Below are 20,124 nucleotides of genomic sequence, written 5' to 3'. Positions count from 1 at the left end.
CCTAGCACTTTATTTTGGGATGTTGCAATAAACTTGCAATTTTTCATCGGATGATGTTTGCTGCAACATACATGGACAGTGAGGTCAGTAGGAGACACCACTAAAACGTGCATCCTACCCTACCAAGACTGTGTGCTGCTGGACCTCCTTTTTGTGTGGATCTGTTTTATACCAGTGGAATTAATTTACCTACCTTAAGAGGCTGAAGAATAAAGATGCTTTGGATAAGAGAAATTGTCATGGAAACAATCCACCGAATAGAACTTTCCTTTCCATAAAGAAACCCGTACATCATGGTGAAATACGTAGAAACACCACTTATGGAGATCAGTAGGGCCCAACCAATAAACAGGAACCACCAAGGCAGCCGCTTCTTTTTTACTTGTAGTTTTTGTTGGGATCTGCATGGGTACGATAGTACAGATAATGGAGATATAAATATAATTAATACGTTCATGGAACTTTAGCTTTGTTATAGGCTGGGCATCTTACCTTTGTGCAGGCAAAGGAGGAACAGATTTGTCTAATACATGCAGCAGAGCTTGTATCTGACTGAGGAACATATCATGCTGTTCCCAGTTTTGGACCTGCTGGTTTATCAGCTGCTGAAGATCTTGAGACACTTCCTTAAGTTTTCGGGATACATAGTGAGCACAGAACAAGGCATGTAACTCGTCACTAGAAAGTTGTGACAAAGATACCAAAGATGGGAGTGCTGGAAAGCAATTATAGGAATAATTAAAGGGTATTCTCTGTGCTCAGGTCATAGTTAAATAGAAAATAAATCCTATACGTCTTTGTTCTCCTACCACTTTTACAGTGTTGGTCCTTGTTGCGTAGCACTTCCTGATGGTGCAGTTTGCACAATCAACTGCCCAATCAGCCAATTAGTGGCTTAAGCGGAACACTACTGTGGCATTGTGCACACTGAGAAGAGAAAGTACAGTGCAGTGTGGGGACTGACATAGCGACAGCTGTGCTGAGCCTGTGCCACATGCCTGTCAGTTCCCTGGTTATACCTTGGCTAGGGGACTGATATATAGTTTTGTGGTAAATTTTAGGATACATTGTCACTTATTAATGTAAACCTATCATGTATTGGTGGGTGCAGTAGTACAAGATAGAATGACTCATGGATAGGTCTGGAGAAGAGTTATAAGGTATATCCCATATTTATCTTTCTAAACATCTAATGGAAAACATAACTGATTCCTCACTATTCCCTACTGGATTAAAAACACAGAAAGGCTCTACTCACACACTGTTGAAATTGAGTGGATGGCTGACATTTAATGGCAAATAATTACTGTTATTTTAAAACTGCTGTTATTTGCCATTAATTGGTGGCCATCCACTAAATTTCCACAATGTGTGAGCAAAGCATTTCTGTGTTTTCAATCCACTCCTGGTTTTGGTTGCAAAATACTGACCAAAAATACTGTGTGGAACATAGCCTTGTACTGTGCATTTCTTCACTGCAGATTTAATTGCAGATTTACATGGCTGTAAAAGCTATAAAGGGAAGTATTGCACTTACGCCCAGGTGTTAGCTGTTTTTGCAAGAGGTGTGAGATCATCTGCAGTAGAACTGTGAAATTTTGATTTGATTCTTGTTCCTGGTCCATTTCTGATTCATTTGGAGAAATGTGGTTCAGAATCCTCACTACACCTGACAGGTCCTAACAAAAGCGGGATATGACAAAATGAAGTTAATTTAATAGAAAAAATAAATAAATAAATAATAATAATAATATTAAAGGGGTAGTGCAGCGGTAAACAATTATTCACTAAATAACACACATTACAAAGTTATACAACTTTGTAATGTTTGTTACGTTAGTGAATAGCCCCCTTCCCCATGTTTCACCCCCACCCACGCTAGACCCGGAAGTCTAGTGCTCTATACTCACCTGATCCGTGTGAACCCATAACATACATTTCAAAGTTGTAAAGCTTTGTAATGTGTGTTATTTAGTGAATAATTGTTTAGCGCCGCACTAGCCTTTTAATAATAACAGTAATGCACATCTTTGAAAGAGGAGTGTACTGAAAGTGTAACTGTCATTTAAAACAACTTTGCAGTAATCAATAGTACAAGCGATTTTAAGAAACTCTGTAACAGGTTTTATTAGGCAAAAGAAGTTCCTTCTGTATATACAAGGCTGATTTACACTAAGCAGTCTGACCTGTGAATCCAGCATGTTATGTGCCCATAAAGTTTCTAAACAGCATTGGTGGTTTGACTCCTCTTCCTTCTCACTCGACCCACCACAGCCCCTCCCCCCTCCATAGGTTATAATGTACACAGAAAACCCGTCTTAACTAGAGGTGAGCGAATACTATTCGGTCGAACAGTTATTTGATCGAATAGTACGCTATTTGAGGTATTTTCGACCGTGGTTGAATATTCATGCTAAAATGCAGTAAAAATTTGATTAGCCCTCCCACATCCTCTGGCGTTTTTTTCCAGCCAATAAACATGCAGGGGGGAGGGACAGGCACTAGGAATAGGCAGGACTTTAAAAAAAAAACCTCTAACTGTGATTGGCTGGCTAAACTATGTGACCTCCTGAATAAAAGAATAGTGAATTGAGATTCGTGTCACTTGCTGGTTGGAGCTAGAGAAGGACAGTCTGTAAAGCAGGGAGAGGAAGGTATTAGTTGAAGTTAGGTAGGAAGGGACCCCCAAAAGCCCTTGTTAGGGCTAAAACTATAGAAAAACAGACATTTACAAGCTGTTGTGACACAGGCAGTGTGTATACACAGTATGTATACCCACTGATAGTGTATAAAGCTGTATACAGTGTGTCTGGGATATTAGCTGTTATCTTGCTACTACAGATTTATGCAGTCTGCTACCAGTGAAGGCGTTTTTAGGTGAAGTTAGGTAGGAAGGGACCCCCAAAAGCCCTTGTTAGGGCTAAAACTATAGAAAGACAGACATTTACAAGCTGTTAGTGTATACAGTGTGTGTGTGATAATATAGCTGTTAATAATCTCGCCTCTAAAGATTTGTGCAGTGTGCGTTCAGGGAAGGCCTTGTCCAGCCCTTTATTTCTATTGTAAAAACAATTCTATATCCGGTATACAGCTGTATGCAGTGTGTGGAATAATATAGCTGTTATCTCGCCTCTACAGATTTGCGCAGTGTGCGTCCAGGGAAGGCCTTGACCAGCCCTTTATTTCTATTGTTGTAAAAACAATTCTATATCTGGTATACAGCTGTATACAGTGTATATACACCAACTTTGCTTTTTTGATTTTAATGGCTGCATGATAAATTTCCTTTTGCTCAATATTTGGCTTTCTGTCCACGCTAATGTAGAGGAAATAAGTTGTCCGAGTATTTTTTTATACAAAGTGGTTATATTGTGTTTGGAGTCTACAGTTGATAGTAATACTGAAAGTGGATATATATATGCAATATATACATGTGTGCAATTCACATCACTGGCTGGGCAATATATAATTTTGCAAACAATTGTATTTCACAAGTGTACTGAATAAACAAAAAACAAACATATACTAATATTACACACCACCTAATATATAGGCAAGTACCGCTAGACCAAAAGGTACACTTCTACTTTACGTTCATGCACCCTGGCATGCTTCTCCTGGTGTCCCATATGCATTCCAGAGGTGTTGGCATCATTTCCTGCGGTTTCATTGTGCACTTGGTGACCTCCTAGTGGTCGAATCTTGACTTCCAGGTCCCAAGGATTTTTCTCCCATAGACTATTATGGGATTTGATATTCGATCGAATAGTCCAATATCAGGAGCTATTCGAATCCAATTAAATATTTCACTATTCGCTCATCTCTAGTCTTAACTTTGCTCGTCTGTAATGTAAATGACTTTGCCTTATAATGAACAGATAACTGTAAGGGGGGGAAGGTCTGGGAAACAGCCTTTTGCATACAGAAAGATACTCTTTTGCCTACTAAAACCTATTATAGAGTTTTTTACACCCGCTTTTGTGCTATTAATTTCTGCACAGTTGTTTTTCAATGACAGTTACACTTTAAAGGGAACCTGCCATATTGAAAATGTAGTCCAATCTATGTGCGGAAGGTTGTACAGAAGGAGGACCTAAGCAGATTGATATATGGTTTTATGTGAAAATTTTCAGGATACATTGTCACTTATTAATGTTAACCTATCATGTCCTGTCAGGCTCTGCTCAATGTCAGATTACATGTAATGTGGGCAATGGTGGGTGCAGTAATGCAAGATAGACTGACTTATGGATAGGTCTGGAGAAGAGTTAGAAGGTATATCCCATATTTATGTTATTTTTCTAAACATCTAATGGATAACATAACTGATTCCTCACTAGTCTCCTACTGTGAGTCACTCTAATGATATTAATTGGAGAACTTGGCAACTGTAACCATAATGTGACATTATTTGCCATATACTCTACATGGCATTATTACATTCACTGTATTTTTCTTATGGCTTTCTCTTAAAGAGGAAGGGGGAGCTTCATGTATTGTTAAATGGGTTGTCTAGCGAAAATCTTTTTCTTTCAAATCAACTAGTGCCAGAAAGTTATATAAATTTGTAATTTACTTCTATTAAAAAATCTCAAGTCTTCCCATACATATTATCTCCTGTACGTCATGCAGGAAATGTTGTTTCATTTTCAGTCTGACACACTGTTCTTTGCTGACATCTCTGGCTGAGACAGGAACTGTCCAGAGCCGGAGAGGTTTTCTATGGGGATTTATAGAAAACCGAGACAAGAGTTCCTGTCTCGGCCAAAGATGTCAGCAGAGAGCACTGTGTCTGACTGAAAAGAAAACAACATTTCCTGCAGGACATACAGGAGCTAATAAGTATGGGAAGACCTGAGATTTTTTAATAGAAGTAAATTACAAATCTATATAACTTTTTGATACCAGTTGATTTGAAAGAAAAGTTTTTCGCTGGAAACCCCCTTTAATGTCATTGTTTTCATGTGAATTTTCTTTTTATTCTGCAAGAAAAAATAAACATTAAATAAAATAAAAAAACAAAAGCAAAACAAAAAAGATCTTTTTTTTCTTGTTAGCTGCCAACTCATGGGCGAGGTTCCGTTATATTTTTACCTCTAGAACAGTGTTGATACTTAGCTGGCAGGGTGGACTCTTTTTAGCAGTAGCAAATGGTTTGCCCTTCTTAATTTTGCTCTTTGTATTTTTAGTTTCCTTAGGCTGAGTGTTTCGGAAGATGTAGATAATGAGTAGATTGACAGGAAACATGAGAATTGCACTTTCAAATCCTATCATAATGTCCTTCCATGTCAGGGTGAAACTGCCTGAAAGAAAAAAGAAATTACATTCACCAGTAATTGCTTTTTCTTGAGCCCATTGGCAGCAACTGTGGAGAAACCACCCATTCTTCTCAGGACTGGAGACAGAAATCAGGTTCACATAAAGGCAAAGACAGCCCCTCAATCCCCAGTAAGTGTTCAGCAGCTTAACAGCTTAAAGGGAACCAATCAGCCCCATCGAATCCCTAACTGCTGTATACAGCTCCTGCAGCAGCCACGGCATGTACCGGCCATGGCTGCAGCAGGAGCTTTATAACCGAGAAAAAGGACTTTAATCCCCCGGGCGCGTGACAGGCAGCGGCGGGAAAGTAGTCATCTGGATGGCATCCCACCCATATCTAGTCACCACGCTCTGCCTTTCAGTGCGTTTGGAGGGATGATTGACAGGCAGAGAGTCCAGTAAAGGACCTCTCTGCCTGTCATTCATCCTCTCCGAGCAATCTGATAGGCAGAGCGCGGTGACTAGATACGGGGGGGTGGGGGGTGGCATACCAGATGACTTAAAGGGTCCTCCATTGCCTGCGAATCTGGTTTCTGTTACCTGTCCTGATGAGTAGGAGGTGGTCTCTCCATGGGTGCCGTCATAGGGTGAAAGGGGGATAAATATTTAGGAGTGTGAAGGGTAGTAATACATAGAATTAAAGAACACAAGAAGAATTGTACTCACCAACCCTAAAGAGCACTGGGTAGGTAGTTTGAGGTAGCTCCCAGAACATAAGGTTGATGACAGTTGTACAAAGTAGAAGACACATACAACAGGAAACTCTCTGGACACGTGTAAATACACTACGTGCTGGGTGATTAAGTATTGAAATCCAGATATGTTCGTCTCGCAGATCCCTTAAAGTTTTTTTCAAGAAGATATTTCTTGCAAGAAAGAATAGAAATATTATCTGTGAATATGTGCTCTAAAAATTCTATAGAATCTGATGAAAATGAAAGTACTTTACTTTGTATCAAATACAGAAGCGAAATTAGAGGGGGGCAGGGGGGGCTGCCGTTCCTGGGCCCACCAAGGCTGGGGGCCCACTGATAGAGGCGAATTTGCCTCCAGGGCTAGTCCCTCAGTAGCTGCTTAGGGCCGCAGCTGCCATGCACACCTGCACAGAGGGGGCCTTATCCACAATGCTGGGGGAGTTGGCATCAGTCGGTTTTGCCGGTAAATTAATGTACCGGGTTGGTCCCGATAGGCTCCGCCCCCGAGAAAATAAGCCCCACCCCAGCATATTGTATGATAACCAGTGTGTGAGAGACTGAGAGCCTGGACTGTGTATAACCAGTGTGTGAGAGACTAAGAGCCTGGACTGTGTATAACCAGTGTGTGAGAGACTGAGAGCCTAGACTGTGTATAACCAGTGTGTGAGAGACTGAGAGCCTGGACTGTCTGTAACCAGTGTGTGAGACTGAGAGCCTGGACTGTGTATAACCAGTGTGTGAGAGACTGAGAGCCTGGACTGTCTGTAACCAGTGTGTGAGAGACTGAGAGCCTGGACTGTGTATAACCAGTGTGTGAGAGGCTCTATTATATGCTCCGGCAGATTCCGCTGTCCGCCCCAAAGGATTGACATGTGTGGTATTACAATTTGGCCCCGTTCTCATCAGTGGAAGTGAGCTGCAATACAACACACAAACTAAGGACAGGGGTGGTGTTGTTTCTGGAACAAAGTAGCTATGGTTCTCTAATCTTGCATAACCCCTTTAAATTTTCCATGGCCATATATGTGAATTGTAAAAAGCCTTTTACACTGCTCTCAATTCCTATTCTAGTAATGTAGTAGAAAATTCCCTTTATTATTTGGAAAGCAGTGTCGTCTGCTGAGGGTCCCTATGGGTAACTTAATCGGTTGGGGGCCCACTCAGACTTGCTCGCCCCCCCTAGGCTGAACCACTAGCTACGCCCCTGATCAAATAACAAAACTCATTATCTAAATTACCAATTGAGGAAGTGGCAGAAGAGGTGGGCATATGCAGAATAATGGGCAAATGCTAATAAATATATGTGGAATTACATTTCACTTCTAGGAGCTCCACGACATTCAATATAGCTTACATTTCTTGGGCCACAAACAATAATGAAATGTGCAAATCGGTGATCAACATTAAACCCAGATGTTAAAGAGTCCAAATGTTATAACACACTTTAAGGGTGTGTTCACACCTACAGGATCCGCAGCAGATCTGCAGCAGATCCGCAGCAGATTTGATGGTGCAGATTTGATGCTGTGTTCAGTTAATTAAATGGATTCTGCTGCGGATCCGCAGCAGAAAATCAGCTGCGGATCCGGTAAGTGTGAACGTACCCTTAAGGGGATTTCTGCTTTGGACAAACTGTTTGTAGGTCCTCTGTAGATGAAAGGATGTCCTACCTCTGGGACCCTCAGTGATCAGCTGTTGTCTGTGTGAGAACCTGAAAGTTTGCATTCCCACTGCAGTAGCACAGTAGGAATAATATAATAAATTACACAGTTCTGTGAAATGCATGAATGCTTCAGGAGCTGTGGACCAAAAGTCATTCTTTGAAGCCACCCATGCTCTAACAAATAGGTCCTGAAGGGAAACCCCATCAACTTAAACTTCCCAAAAGGGTAATGGGTATTTCTAACTAAACAATTCCAGTTGAATTCAGTGTATTTTATTAAACATTTTTAACATTAAATAAAAGTAAAACACCATATCCAATATGTGAGAAGCCCTTACTAGATTATTTATGGTGGCCTTTCAGAAACTGACAACCAAACGGGCTAATAATAAAATAGCAAAAGAAGTACTAAGTTAAGAAAAATTAAAATACACTAGTTTTTTTTTTGTCAAGGTTAGCCATTTAGCAGTTAAAGGGAACCAGTCAGCAGGGTTGTGCAGATATGCTTTGCAAGTTGCACAGTAGATCTATACTGTGCTGCTGGGAACCCTATCATAGGTGGCTGCAGCAGTAGATTTACATCAAAGAAAAAGATGTTTTATTATGCTGGGAGAGGGCTGGCAACTAGCCATCTGGGCGGGGAGCCGCCCATGACTAGTCAAAATTTTCTGCCCACTAATGTGTCTCTCTGCCTGTCAATCATCCTCACAGAGCACGCTGATAAGCAGAGTGCAGTGACTAGTCTCCTGGCCCACATGACTCCTGGCCTTGTAAGAAAACATATTTTCCCCTTTGTAAAGCTACCCCGCAGACGCGGCTGGTATGCTCTGGAAGCTGCACAGTAGATCTATACTGTGCTGCAGGGAACCATATCAGCACAATTGTTTCACTTTAAAGTGTCACTGTCGTGAATTTTTTTTTTGCAGAAATCAATAGTCCAGGCGATTTTAAGAAACTTTGTAATTGGGTTTATTATCCGAAAAATGCATTTTTATCATGAAAAAGCAGTTTGAAGCTCTCCCCCCTGTCTTCATTGTTCTCCTATGGAGAGAGCTAAAGAAAAGACCAAAACAGGACAACAAAGAGTTAATCTACAAATCCCTCACGGGAAATCTTCTGTGACAGTCACCAGTGACCTGTCTGAGCTCGGATTACAGCTGTCACCCAGCTCCGTGCCTGTAATCCTCTGTTATCTGCTTTCTGCTGCCGGCTAACTCCCTCCTTCCTCCTCCCCCCTCCCCTCTCCCTAGAACAGACAGGGTACGTCTCCTGCAACAAGTCACAATTTTCAGATTTTTCAGAGTGGATGAAAAAGAGGAAGGAGGGGGGGGACCTGGGAAAAGGCTTTTTACATGCAGATAATGGCAGATTTGGCTAATAAACCCAATTACAAAGTTTCTTAAAATCGCCTGGACTATTGATTTCTGCAAAAAAAAAAAATACGACAGTGACTCTTTAAGGTATGAATTGACATCAAGCAATGAAACGCCCATTGGGACAGTCTGTGGGTTGTGACCTATACAAATTGGTGAGTGGAGAGGGGTTATGAGGATTGACTTGATGTTTACATACAATTATGGTTTGGACTGCTTATTTGTAAAAAGGACTAGTTAAGGGAGCACCTTGATGGGGTCTGGGCTGATGTTTACATACAATTGAGGTCTAAACTGTCTACATTTGAGATAAGGGGACTAGTTAAGAGAAATGCTTTGAACTCCATACTATATAGAATCTTATTGTGAAGTAAAAACACCCAGAATTTTGGTATGCATACAATCTTGTATTAATGTGATTGTCTATTGAATACTTTTTTTTACCTTATATTTTTTTTTTATTGAAATCATGTTTTTATGTAATCATGAATAAATAAGAAACACTATTTGAAAAGTAAGCCCAAATCTTGCTGTCATTGCAGATTACCTAAAACTCCTTAGTTCTTGCTCATTGGCAACTTTGAAGGTCTTGCTCAAAGAATCTCCTCTAGGTAGCTTGGATAGCCATGCGTCACATAGAAAATGCCAAGACACTTTGAGCTGTACATCCTGAATAGTAACCTGAGTAACATACCTATGAGAGAATATAGGGGTTTTAAAAACATGAAATAAAAACATCAGTCTGTTGCATTAGATTTACCTATACACTTATAGGAAATCTGTCACTATAGACATGCAGTTCAATCTATAGGCATCATGTTATAGAGCGGAAGGAGCTAGGAAGATTGTTATATAGTTTTTGTCCATAGAAACTATTGCTTGTTATGGGCTCAGGTGTCAAGTGGGTGGACCCACTTGGACAGCCTTCCCTGTATCAGCATACATACAGAGATAGTTGTCAACTGATTACGACCACCCACTGGACTACAAAGTACCCATATAGTATATTGGCTTTCTGAATATTTTCCCATAAAAGTACATAGCATTTGTCCCAGCTCCTCTTGGTCTGGTCACTTGATTCAGGCAAATCAGACTGACAGTTCAATGTGACAGGTTCCTGTTAATTTTCCATCTTACCAACTTTTATGTGGGCCTGTGCCATCATGATTGAGTGTGATGCTTTTTAATTCACCCAAAGGAAATGGCACAGAAAGAATAAAGACATCTACATTGCCACTTCTGAACACCTGATGTTTAGTGTCTGAAAGCAGGATGGGGCCAAACTTGCTCTTTGTGCCGCAAAGGGACAAACACACCTGCAGGCAAAAGGGAATCTGTTACTTTAAGGGCACAATATAGATTATATGTTATATTTCACTATTAATAAACTGGTTTATTTTACCTGGGCGCTGGTCCCTGCTCCCCTCCTGTGTCCAGTGCACACAGTAGCAAGATAACGGTATAATCCACAAGGATCACTATTGCGAGGAACAATCACCCGATTCTGGTGTTAAAGAAAAAAAAAAGGAATATGAAAGATAGCTTTTATGAGACAGCAACAAGCTTCAGTTCAACGCAAAATGTTTTGCATTTCATTTTTTGGGCAAAAATTGGGCAAAAACATTCTGCAATTTTACCACCGCTAGTACAGGGAATGATAAACATGAGCAAATATTTTCTTAGCCCCACCCCTCTAACTTATGCCCAATTTCCAGTAAGCCCCACCCCTACTCAAGCAAGTTGATAACGTTTTTAAGACACATTAAAAATGTAATGCAAATCATGTTAACACATTTTTTTGTGCAAACTGCACCAGAATTTTTATTTAGCCAGTTTTAGCTTCTCCAATGAGGTAATTAGTCTGTGCACAAGCAGATGGAGCAACTAAAAGCCAACCGAAGGTTAAGCATGATGGGAATTGTGGTTTTGCAACAGCTGGAGGGCCGCAGTAACTGCTGAAATAACTTTATTTTATTTTTTTTATTCAAATACAATTTTCTGATAATAACAGTTATGCAAACAGCTAAATTGTTTATATAAGTAGCATAAGTACACTCCCATTAATATTTAAAGGAGTTATACAAACACTGTAAAACAGCCCACTCAGCTGTTTTCAGGTTCACAACCACCTTCTGCTGCTGCAGACCAGATGGGGCCAAGGGTTCCTAATTCTCTAGATACATGTGGGTCCCAGGTTTCAGGCTCAGCTTTATCATGGCAAAAGCCATGCATAGGTCATAAGTGTTGGAGCTAGACATGCCCATTTTAATTTGCATCTTACTCCAGCATAATTCAGACTAAAACCAGTGTATGAAAAATGAGTGTAAGGTAATTCCCCCCTTATAAGTAAAAGAAGTCTTGGAAAAACAAGGATAAAATAGTAAATATTTGACTCTTTCCGGAAATGCCTGCCAATCAATGGCCATAGATGTGATCCACCTCAGCTAGCAATTGACTGAGCAGGCATCTCTTGTGTCAAGAGAAGAGCAGGAAATGCTGGGCAGAAGGGACCAGCAGCAGAAGAATACATGTGTTATGAGGGCTTGTTTTTTACACACACACACACACACACACACACACACACACACACACACACACACACACACACAACATTTTTTAAATGTAATCTTTGCTATGCTTTACTACATCAAGCATGCAGAGTAATATACTTAAAAAAAACATGGTTATGCAATTTTCTGAGCCCCATAACCCTTTGTTTGAGGGTTGTTTTGTTGTGAGGGAGCTATAGTTTTCATTGGCAACATTTTGGAGTATTATATGTTGCTAGGTGTTCTAGTTGTTGGGGTGTACCAACTGGACATTGTCATGGTGGCAGAAGTGGTATGCCCACCCCCAGGTATACTAACACTAGGGTTTGTAAGGTCAGGACAGTGTAGGTGCAGGTGCAAGGCAGAGCAACATTTAACCAAGAAAACACTTTACTTAGAAAAATCTTCAGTGCAATACAGCTCATACTTTTGATAATAAGGTTCAATAGGTAGCCAAAAATAGAACAGTCCTTTTACTTGGTGGACAACACAGAAGAGTTAGCTTTGGCTGCTTGAGGTATCTGTAATAGGTGTAATTTGTGTGGAAAAGGCTAAGGGGCTATCGTAGAACCTTGCCTAGTTGTGCAGAACTCTGCAAGGGTAACCTATATTGGGTTTAGAACATATATATATATATATATATATATATATATATATATATATATATATATATATATATAAAACCCCTTCTGCCAGAAGAACCCATGGTGTGTCAGATCTGGTCCTAAAAAATCCTGGGCTTGAATAAACGGGCAAAGCTAACCTCTAAAGGTTCCCTGAGTAGGTTGATCAGATATCAACGGAGTTCATCGGCTTGCTTGCACTTTGCTCCACTTCAGGCAAGTCCCTAGCTTGGGTGGTCCTGACTGTGTTTAGAAGAATGTTAACCCAGGCGTAGACAAGGTATTCCTAGGTGACAGTTACCCCACCTCTGGGTTTAGCACTGCATAGTTTTGGAAAGGAAGTCTTTCGTAAGAAATAGATTACTCTTAGTCTCTGTCAGGCCAGGGTCCAGGCCAGGCTGGGCGTAAACTTCTGCAGGAATTCTCTCTCTGTCCTTCTCTCTCTCAGCACACTAACTAAAGACAAAAGTCTTAAGACTAACTACCCTTAAATTGGGGTGATTGGAACTAACCTCCCATTGGTGGGGAGAGTGCTAGAAGAATAAGGCATGAGTGTGTGATAGGTGGTATATTGTGAGGCACCCAAGCTAACAATTGGTCAATAAGAAGCAGAACAAAGAACACTGCTAACCCTTACAATACATTCAGCTGTGCAAAAGAATAGGGGAGAGTGAGACACTAAGCAATGAAGCTGTAAACAGCAGCCTTATATATATATATATATATATATATATATATATATATATATATATATATATATATATGTGTGTGTGTGTGTGCAAACATGATAGCAATGGTTCATGGTAGCAATGAGCTTATCTCTAGCAGAAATACCATAGATAAACATTATAGTCATGTTCTTCATCTCTGTTTGCCAAATGACACTATGAATAACAAATTAAAATGACAGCTCTGAAATGTACAAGACTTGTCATGATCATAACCTGAGAAATATGTGCATATTGCTAAGAATATATACTATATCAGTTACCTGCATCTGGTCTCTTCTGTCTGTGTGTCTTGCCCACAAGACAGTGAGGATGTAGCAGAAGTAAAAGCAAGCTACTAAGATAACAATAACTGGATTCTCTGAGATCTTAGAAAAATATTCTGCTGTCCGGGTGATGTCAATTTGCGCTGGTTGAACCAGGAATGATGAGCCAAAGAATGACAAGTGATTGCACATGCAATGCACCTCTGTTAAGGTAGTCTGAGGTCCAACCTGCACAGAAGAGATGCACACTGAAATTCTACATCAAACATACTAATTATTCTTAAAGAGGCGCTCTGGGAATGATTTGTTAATTCATTTTTTGCCTATATAGTGCAGCATAGGCTATTATTAGAGAATAATGTAGATGTTCATGTGTATGCCTTGTGGTTTATATATATGCCCACTGAAGTGATTCTCTAATGCTGCCTACATTTTCCATTTCCTCATCACTGCAGTTCCTAAAAAATGACCTGGTGATCTAATTAACAGACTGGATGGTGGGGTGGTGGCCAGATGAGACTGGTAAGTGGGTTGGTATCAGTTTACACTGCATGTAGTTGTCATATGTTTTCGTATTCAGAGTGCATCTTTAAGAGCTGTTGTGTTGAGAAGAAAGTGATGTAACCTATACTGAAAACTGATGGGTCTTATGAAGAATTGAAGATTTTAGGCTATGTCCAAAGTCTTTAGTGTCCGAGAGGGGCCTTCCCTGATCGCAGACACTCCCAGAGAGGCGGCAAGTTTTCCCGTCAGCCATAACTAGTTAGGAGCTCTGGACCGCCCCCATGCCTAGACAAATATGTTTTAGGCTTGGTTCACACTACGTATATTTCAGTCAGTATTTTGGTCCTCATATTGCAACCAAAACCAGGAGTGGATTAAAAACACAGAAAGGACCTGTTCACACAATGTTGAAATTGAGTGGATGGCCGCCATATAACAGTAAATAACTGCCATTATTTCAATATAACAGACGTTGTTTTAAAATAACAGCAAATATTTGCCATTAAATGGCGGCCATCCACTCAATTTCAACATTGTGTGAACAAAGCCTTTCTGTGTTTTCAATCCACTCCTGGTTTTGGTTACAATATGAGGACCACAATACTGACTGAAATATACGTAGTGTGAACCCAGCCTCAAAGAGTACTTTTTCTGGACATATAAGTAATGCTCACAGTGTTTACTTATATGCCTGTAAACATTGCTGGGGGGCACATAGGAGCTTATTTATAGCTGTAACAGTGATTTTTGCATGACTAGTTGCCTTCAATTTCCAGGTATGTTGCTGTATTCATAATGTACACAGTGGTAGTTACCATGCAGCCATCAGAGCTCCACTTTTGAGCATTTGGATTCCAGAAGGCACATTGCACTGTGAATGTAGAGATGTTGAGCTTCAGATTCTGTGTTCCATTGGTGCTTGATGGGGACACCAAAAATACCTGGGGAACCGTTGGGTCAGAGATCATATCTGGGGTCAAAAGCCATGTGTAGGAATCTAAAGGAAGAATCAGTCAGTGTTACTATGACAGGAATATATACGGTGTTGTAATCCATATTTATTTTGCACAACACGTTTAGGCCTCCTTCACACGTCCATGAAATTTTACGGACCCTCATGGTTCTATGGGGAACAGTGTTGGAATGGTGAAAGGTGCCCATGTTGGAAAAAAGCTCAGTAAAATATAAGACATGTCATATATTTAACCAGAAATCTGCCATTGACACCCCATAGTACCCTATGGGGGCACCCAGAATTCTGGGCAGCTCCGGATGTACATCAGTAATCTACCTGGAATTCTGGATACATTACATGGCAGTCCGGGACAGCTCCAGAACCCGGCAAGTGCTGCTAAGTGCTGATGCCGGACCCTTAACTGTACATGCTTCTAATCAGGAGTGCATACAATGTAAATGCAGCATTGTTGCTCCCAACCCTGCAGGTTGGCTCCCAACCCTGTTAATCACCCTTGTGCTAGAAGCAGCAATATACCATTGGCCACAAGAGGCCATTACCTACCCCCAGCGATGTCACTCGTGCGCAAGCATCGCCAGAAGACCAAAGGAGAAATTGGCTGGGGGCACCGCTGCAGCCTGCAGCAGGTATGATTATTTTTTTTCCTAATGGTTTCCTAATGCCTCCCATAAATCTTCAGGATCAGTGTTTCCTGATTGTAAAAATGGCCATGGACATGTGAAGGGGGCTTTGGACTATGTTCACACACAGTAAAATGAAAGCAAAATTCGGCCATAATTTTAAAGGAACAGCCTATTTTCAATGCAATAATGTTCTTCATTGAAGTCAGTGGAAATTGGTCAGTAGTGCACACACTGTATAGAATAAAGGCAGAAATTGATTACAGCCATCCAAGTAATTAATATGCTTATTGAAGCTTAGCAAAATATGGCCTTTTTTTCTTTTTCATCTTCATAAAATTACGGTCATATTTAGCCTTTATTTTACTGTGTGAAATGTTCTTAAAGCAACTTTGTACCCACAATCTGACGCCTCCAAACCGCTTGTACCTTCAGATAGCTGCTTTTAATCCAAGATCTGTCCTGCGGTCCGTTCGGCAGGTGATGCAGTTATTGTGCTAAAAATTTACTTTTATACTGGCAGCCCTGTGCCCTACGGGAGTGGCCTGGATTGTGTATGCATTAGGCTGGCACAACCTCTCTGTCCCTCCTCCCCACCCTCCTCATCATTAGGAATGCTCCAGGCAGATTGCCTACTATTCCTCACCTGTTTAGCCCGGCACATGGGCTGGATCGTTAAGGAACTGTGCAATGTTCAGCATGGAGAGAATGTTCTAGTGACATTCCTAATGATGAAGAGGGTGGGGAGGAGGGACGGAGGGGTGGTGCAAAGTTAGGGCACAGATACGCCCGTAGGGTACAGGGTTGTAAGCTTAAAAGTTGTTTTTTGGACAATAACTGCATCACCTGCCGAACGGATCGCAGGACAGATCTTGGATTAAAAGCAGCTATCTGAAGGTACAAGTGGTTTGGGGGGGGGGGGGGGGGGGGGGGGGGGGGGGTCAGATTGTGGGTACAGAGTCGCTTTAAGTTAAAATGTCACTGCCGTTACAAAAAACTTTTGACATGTTGTTGAGACATGTCAAAAGCTTTGATCAGTCCGGGTCTGAGTGTGCAGACCTATACTGATCAGGAGAGCAAGCGAGGAGAGGACCACAGCTGCATCACGTTCTCTTCCCACTCTGAGCTTGAAAAGAAGAGTCGGGCTCCATTGAGCATTATAGTTCTGACTCTTTTTTCTAACTGCAGTGCGTCTTCTCCCCCCTCATTCTCATGATCAGTGTGGGTCTGAAAACTCGGGTCCAGACTGATCAAAACTTTTGACATGTCTCTATGACATGTCAAAAGTTTTTTTCTAATGACAGTGGCACTTTAAGTTATGTCCTTGAGTTCCCATTTTATGTCTAATTCCTATAGGATTCCTATAAAAGAATATTCCTGGGATATGTCTCAATAGAATTTCAAGGGAATCTGTCACTAGGTTTATTCCACCTTAAATGAGGGCAGCATAAACTAGTGATAGAAATGCTAAACAGATTGGTGTATTACTTCCATCATTTTGTTCAGCCGTTCTTCTAATATGCAGTAGAATAGGATTCTTGACAAATCATTCCCCCCCTGATCCTCCAGCTGCTGATTGACAGTTGACTGCCTATACACAGCATGGATAGATAACTGCCAATCAGAAGCTGGTGGGTGAAGTTTTTAGCTTCTCATGAATATTAAGGACTACTGGGCTCATGCACATAATAGAGAGGACTACTTATTGTCTATGTTATTCAGGATATCTCTGAATCAGTTGCACAGAACAGTGTAAGTGATACATCATTCTGTTCAACTTCTTTGTTGAGATAGGACAGCCTAAACCTACTGACAGAGTCTCTATAAACAAGTTGAAGATTGTTCTACAGATTGTTCAGGAAAGAATAATTGATAACCTATACAAAGGATATGCTATTAATAGTTGTTCAGCTTTGCATAGGCTATTAACTTTTTTTTCCTGGCTAACCTATTTAAAGAGGACCTGTCACCCCCCTCCCCGTGCCGGGGTGACAGGCTCCCGACCCCCAGTTAGATCCCCTTATACGTACCTCACCCCGCAGCGTCTTACTGTCGGAGCCGGTCCCGGGACGGAGATATCCAGGTCAGAAGCCGGCGCGCGCTCTGGAGAGAGGTCCGGCGTCCATAGAGAATGAATGAAGCCGTGCGCAGAGATGAGTCCGGCTCCATTCATTCCCTATGGACGCCGGACCTCTCTCCAGAGCGTGCGCGCCGCTTCTGACTGGGAAATCTCTGTCCCAGGCCCGCTCCGGTAGCGGGACTCGGCGGGATGAGGTACGTGTAAGGGGATCTAACTGGGGGTCGGGAACCTGACACCCCGGCACGAAGGGTGACAGGTCTCCTTTAAGGACTATTATTTACTATTATGATTTGTTGTATTTCTGAGGGGCATAGCCTAATCATATTGTCATGTCTTAATGTCGTATGACCAGTAGATATAGTTTAAAGCATGTAATATACACGGATTTTCACACTACTTTATGATAACCACATGTCCTGCAGCCAATGTGATGCTTCTTGTATTTATTTAAAATTACTATTCACTTTAGACACATGCTGCAAATCTAGACATATAACTATAGTTACACAAAATATTTTTTGTCTATTCTAAAAGCAAAAAGCTAAATTTTATATGATGACAAGTTACTCTTACCTAGGACACTTTGCTTTGTTATTTGTGCCTTTGACATTACTTTTACTCCATGGTACAAGTCCAGTTGCGCATCATGATTAACCGTGACGATAATAACCAATGTACTTTTTAAAGGGGTAACCTTTAAGGATAGCTGTAAAGCTTTATCTGCAGAGACCTGGACTGGGGTTGGTTGACTCCCTGGGCTTGAAGTACGCGAGAGAAATATCTGTTATGAAAAGAACCTTATATTTAGCTATAAACAGGATATTAAGAGTGAAATAAGTTATTTAAAAGTTTTGTACCAAAGCCATGATAATATAAGTTCAAAAGACCATTCAAACTATTACTGCTACTATTACTAAATTTTTACAAATATCAATTAAACCAACAAAATCTTGAGAACGGGAACCGCAAAATCAGTTTGAATCTTCGTATTGGTGTGGTTGAGCAGTTGCTTAGTACTACAATTCCCAGGAAGCATTACTTTCTCTCCATCACACTCCTCCCTCCCTGCCTACTCCCCTCCCACAGCATTCGTGCCAGTTTCCTGCCCAAAGCTGCTGCAAACATTTTATTTCCCTGCAGACTAGTGCAAAATCAGTAGGGTTGAAGCACCTGCTGCTTTCAGCCGTTTGCTTTTTCTGTAGGATTATCTGCATAATACAGTTTTACTATCTTTGGAAGGAGGTAATAAGAATGGTAATCTGTATTAGGTAACTCTGTATAAAAAAGGGAGTAATCTGACAACTTGTCAAGTAAAGTTAGGTGCACCATACAGCAAAGAAGGAAAGCTGCATAATACAATTATTGCAGAATTAAGGTAAACTGTGAAAGACAGTTAGCTTCCCGACCACTATGTCAAATGGAAGACTGTTGTTAGAGGGTGCGTTCACACGTACAGGATCTGCAGCAGATTTGATGGCCTAGAATTGATTTGCTTTGAATCTGCAGATTCAAATCTGCACCAGATTCTGTATGTGTGAACGCACCCTAAAATGACCATTTAAAGAGAATGTGTCATTAGAAAAGTCCTATTGTTTTTATGTTAAGTTTTTATGCTTCTTAAGAATTGTTAGTGATGTTTCTTCTAATCTTACAATTTCTATTTTTTACTGAAAAAAAAAAAAATTTACAATCATAAAATAGAAAAGGATTAAAAAAGCATGGGCAGCACGGTGGCTCTGCAAAGAGTTTGTATGTTCTCTCCGTGTTTGCATGGGTTTCCGGGTACTCCGGTTTTCTCCCACACCAAAAACATACAGATAGGTGAATTTAGATTGTAAGCCCTAATGGGGACAGGGAGCAATAATTGGCAAAACTATGTAAAGTGCTGCGGAATCTGTGTGCGCTATACAAATAAAAGCATTATTATTATTATTATTATTATTATTATTATTATTATTATTATTATTATTGTTATTAAAAAGCACCTGTTACACATGCTCTTGCTCTGATCACATAATTAAAATTAAATCTAGGTAATACATTACTTTTAACATTAACAGTTGAAAACTTGTGTGTGAATAGGGGTTTTAATTCCCCATTCAAATATATTGTATTATACTTTGTTGCAAATTTTTTGTGCAGAACCTGCACATAAACCATAACCATGACGTCCACCATGCCTGTATGCAGCCTAAACAACTGATGAGTAGACAAACAAAAATATAACATGCATGAGGTCTAAAGGTTCTTGATGAACTGACCTGGAAATTGTCTGACAAGTTGTGCATTAAAAGCTCCTCTCCTTCATTCAGGACTGTCAGACTAGCGACAGTTCCGCTGATATTGTATGATGAGTCCACAGGAAATGGATTCTCACTGAAACTCATCATCTGTAGGAACAAATAAATGGATAGAGATGAATGAGTAAGCAGGCAATGTCACATACAAGAGAACGCTATGTTAAGTTTGAACACAGCCTATTGGTCTTTGCCATGTTTGTATGTTGGGACTATAATAATGGTAAACTAAATAATAAAAAAGATAATGTCTTCACATATTAATGAAGTACATATAAATGAATGTACATTCTATGCCTATGTTCATTTTCTGTGCCTTGTTTGATACGTAAAACAACGGATCAAAATCAAATAACATGTTTAGCATGTTCCAGTGGCCGTCAATGAAATGACTGATTGACCTTTGGGTGTGTCTTTAATTGGAAAGTCCA

General features: G+C 40.5%; 1 protein-coding gene across 2 annotated transcripts in view; it reads right to left on the bottom strand.

The window, feature by feature from the left end:
• LOC138789749 (polycystin-1-like protein 2) overlaps positions 1-20,124 on the bottom strand; it is a 42,446-nt gene that overhangs the window by 1,013 nt on the left and 21,309 nt on the right. For both annotated transcript variants that reach the window (XM_069968541.1, XM_069968540.1), the window contains exons 10-21: positions 19,658-19,786; positions 17,970-18,177; positions 14,536-14,717; positions 13,214-13,444; positions 10,453-10,554; positions 10,188-10,366; positions 9,598-9,744; positions 5,986-6,185; positions 5,095-5,303; positions 1,538-1,679; positions 493-715; positions 194-401 (exon numbers count right to left, since the gene is read on the bottom strand). In XM_069968541.1, coding sequence (XP_069824642.1) covers positions 194-401; positions 493-715; positions 1,538-1,679; positions 5,095-5,303; positions 5,986-6,185; positions 9,598-9,744; positions 10,188-10,366; positions 10,453-10,554; positions 13,214-13,444; positions 14,536-14,717; positions 17,970-18,177; positions 19,658-19,786 — 2,160 coding nt within the window. The remainder of the gene's footprint in view (positions 1-193; positions 402-492; positions 716-1,537; positions 1,680-5,094; positions 5,304-5,985; positions 6,186-9,597; positions 9,745-10,187; positions 10,367-10,452; positions 10,555-13,213; positions 13,445-14,535; positions 14,718-17,969; positions 18,178-19,657; positions 19,787-20,124) is intronic.

The sequence above is a fragment of the Dendropsophus ebraccatus genome, chromosome 4 (genome assembly GCF_027789765.1).
Source record: "Dendropsophus ebraccatus isolate aDenEbr1 chromosome 4, aDenEbr1.pat, whole genome shotgun sequence".
Classification (NCBI taxonomy): Eukaryota; Metazoa; Chordata; class Amphibia; order Anura; family Hylidae; genus Dendropsophus; species Dendropsophus ebraccatus.
Note: the sequence above shows the minus strand (reverse complement) of the source record. Positions and strands in the feature narration are given on the sequence as shown.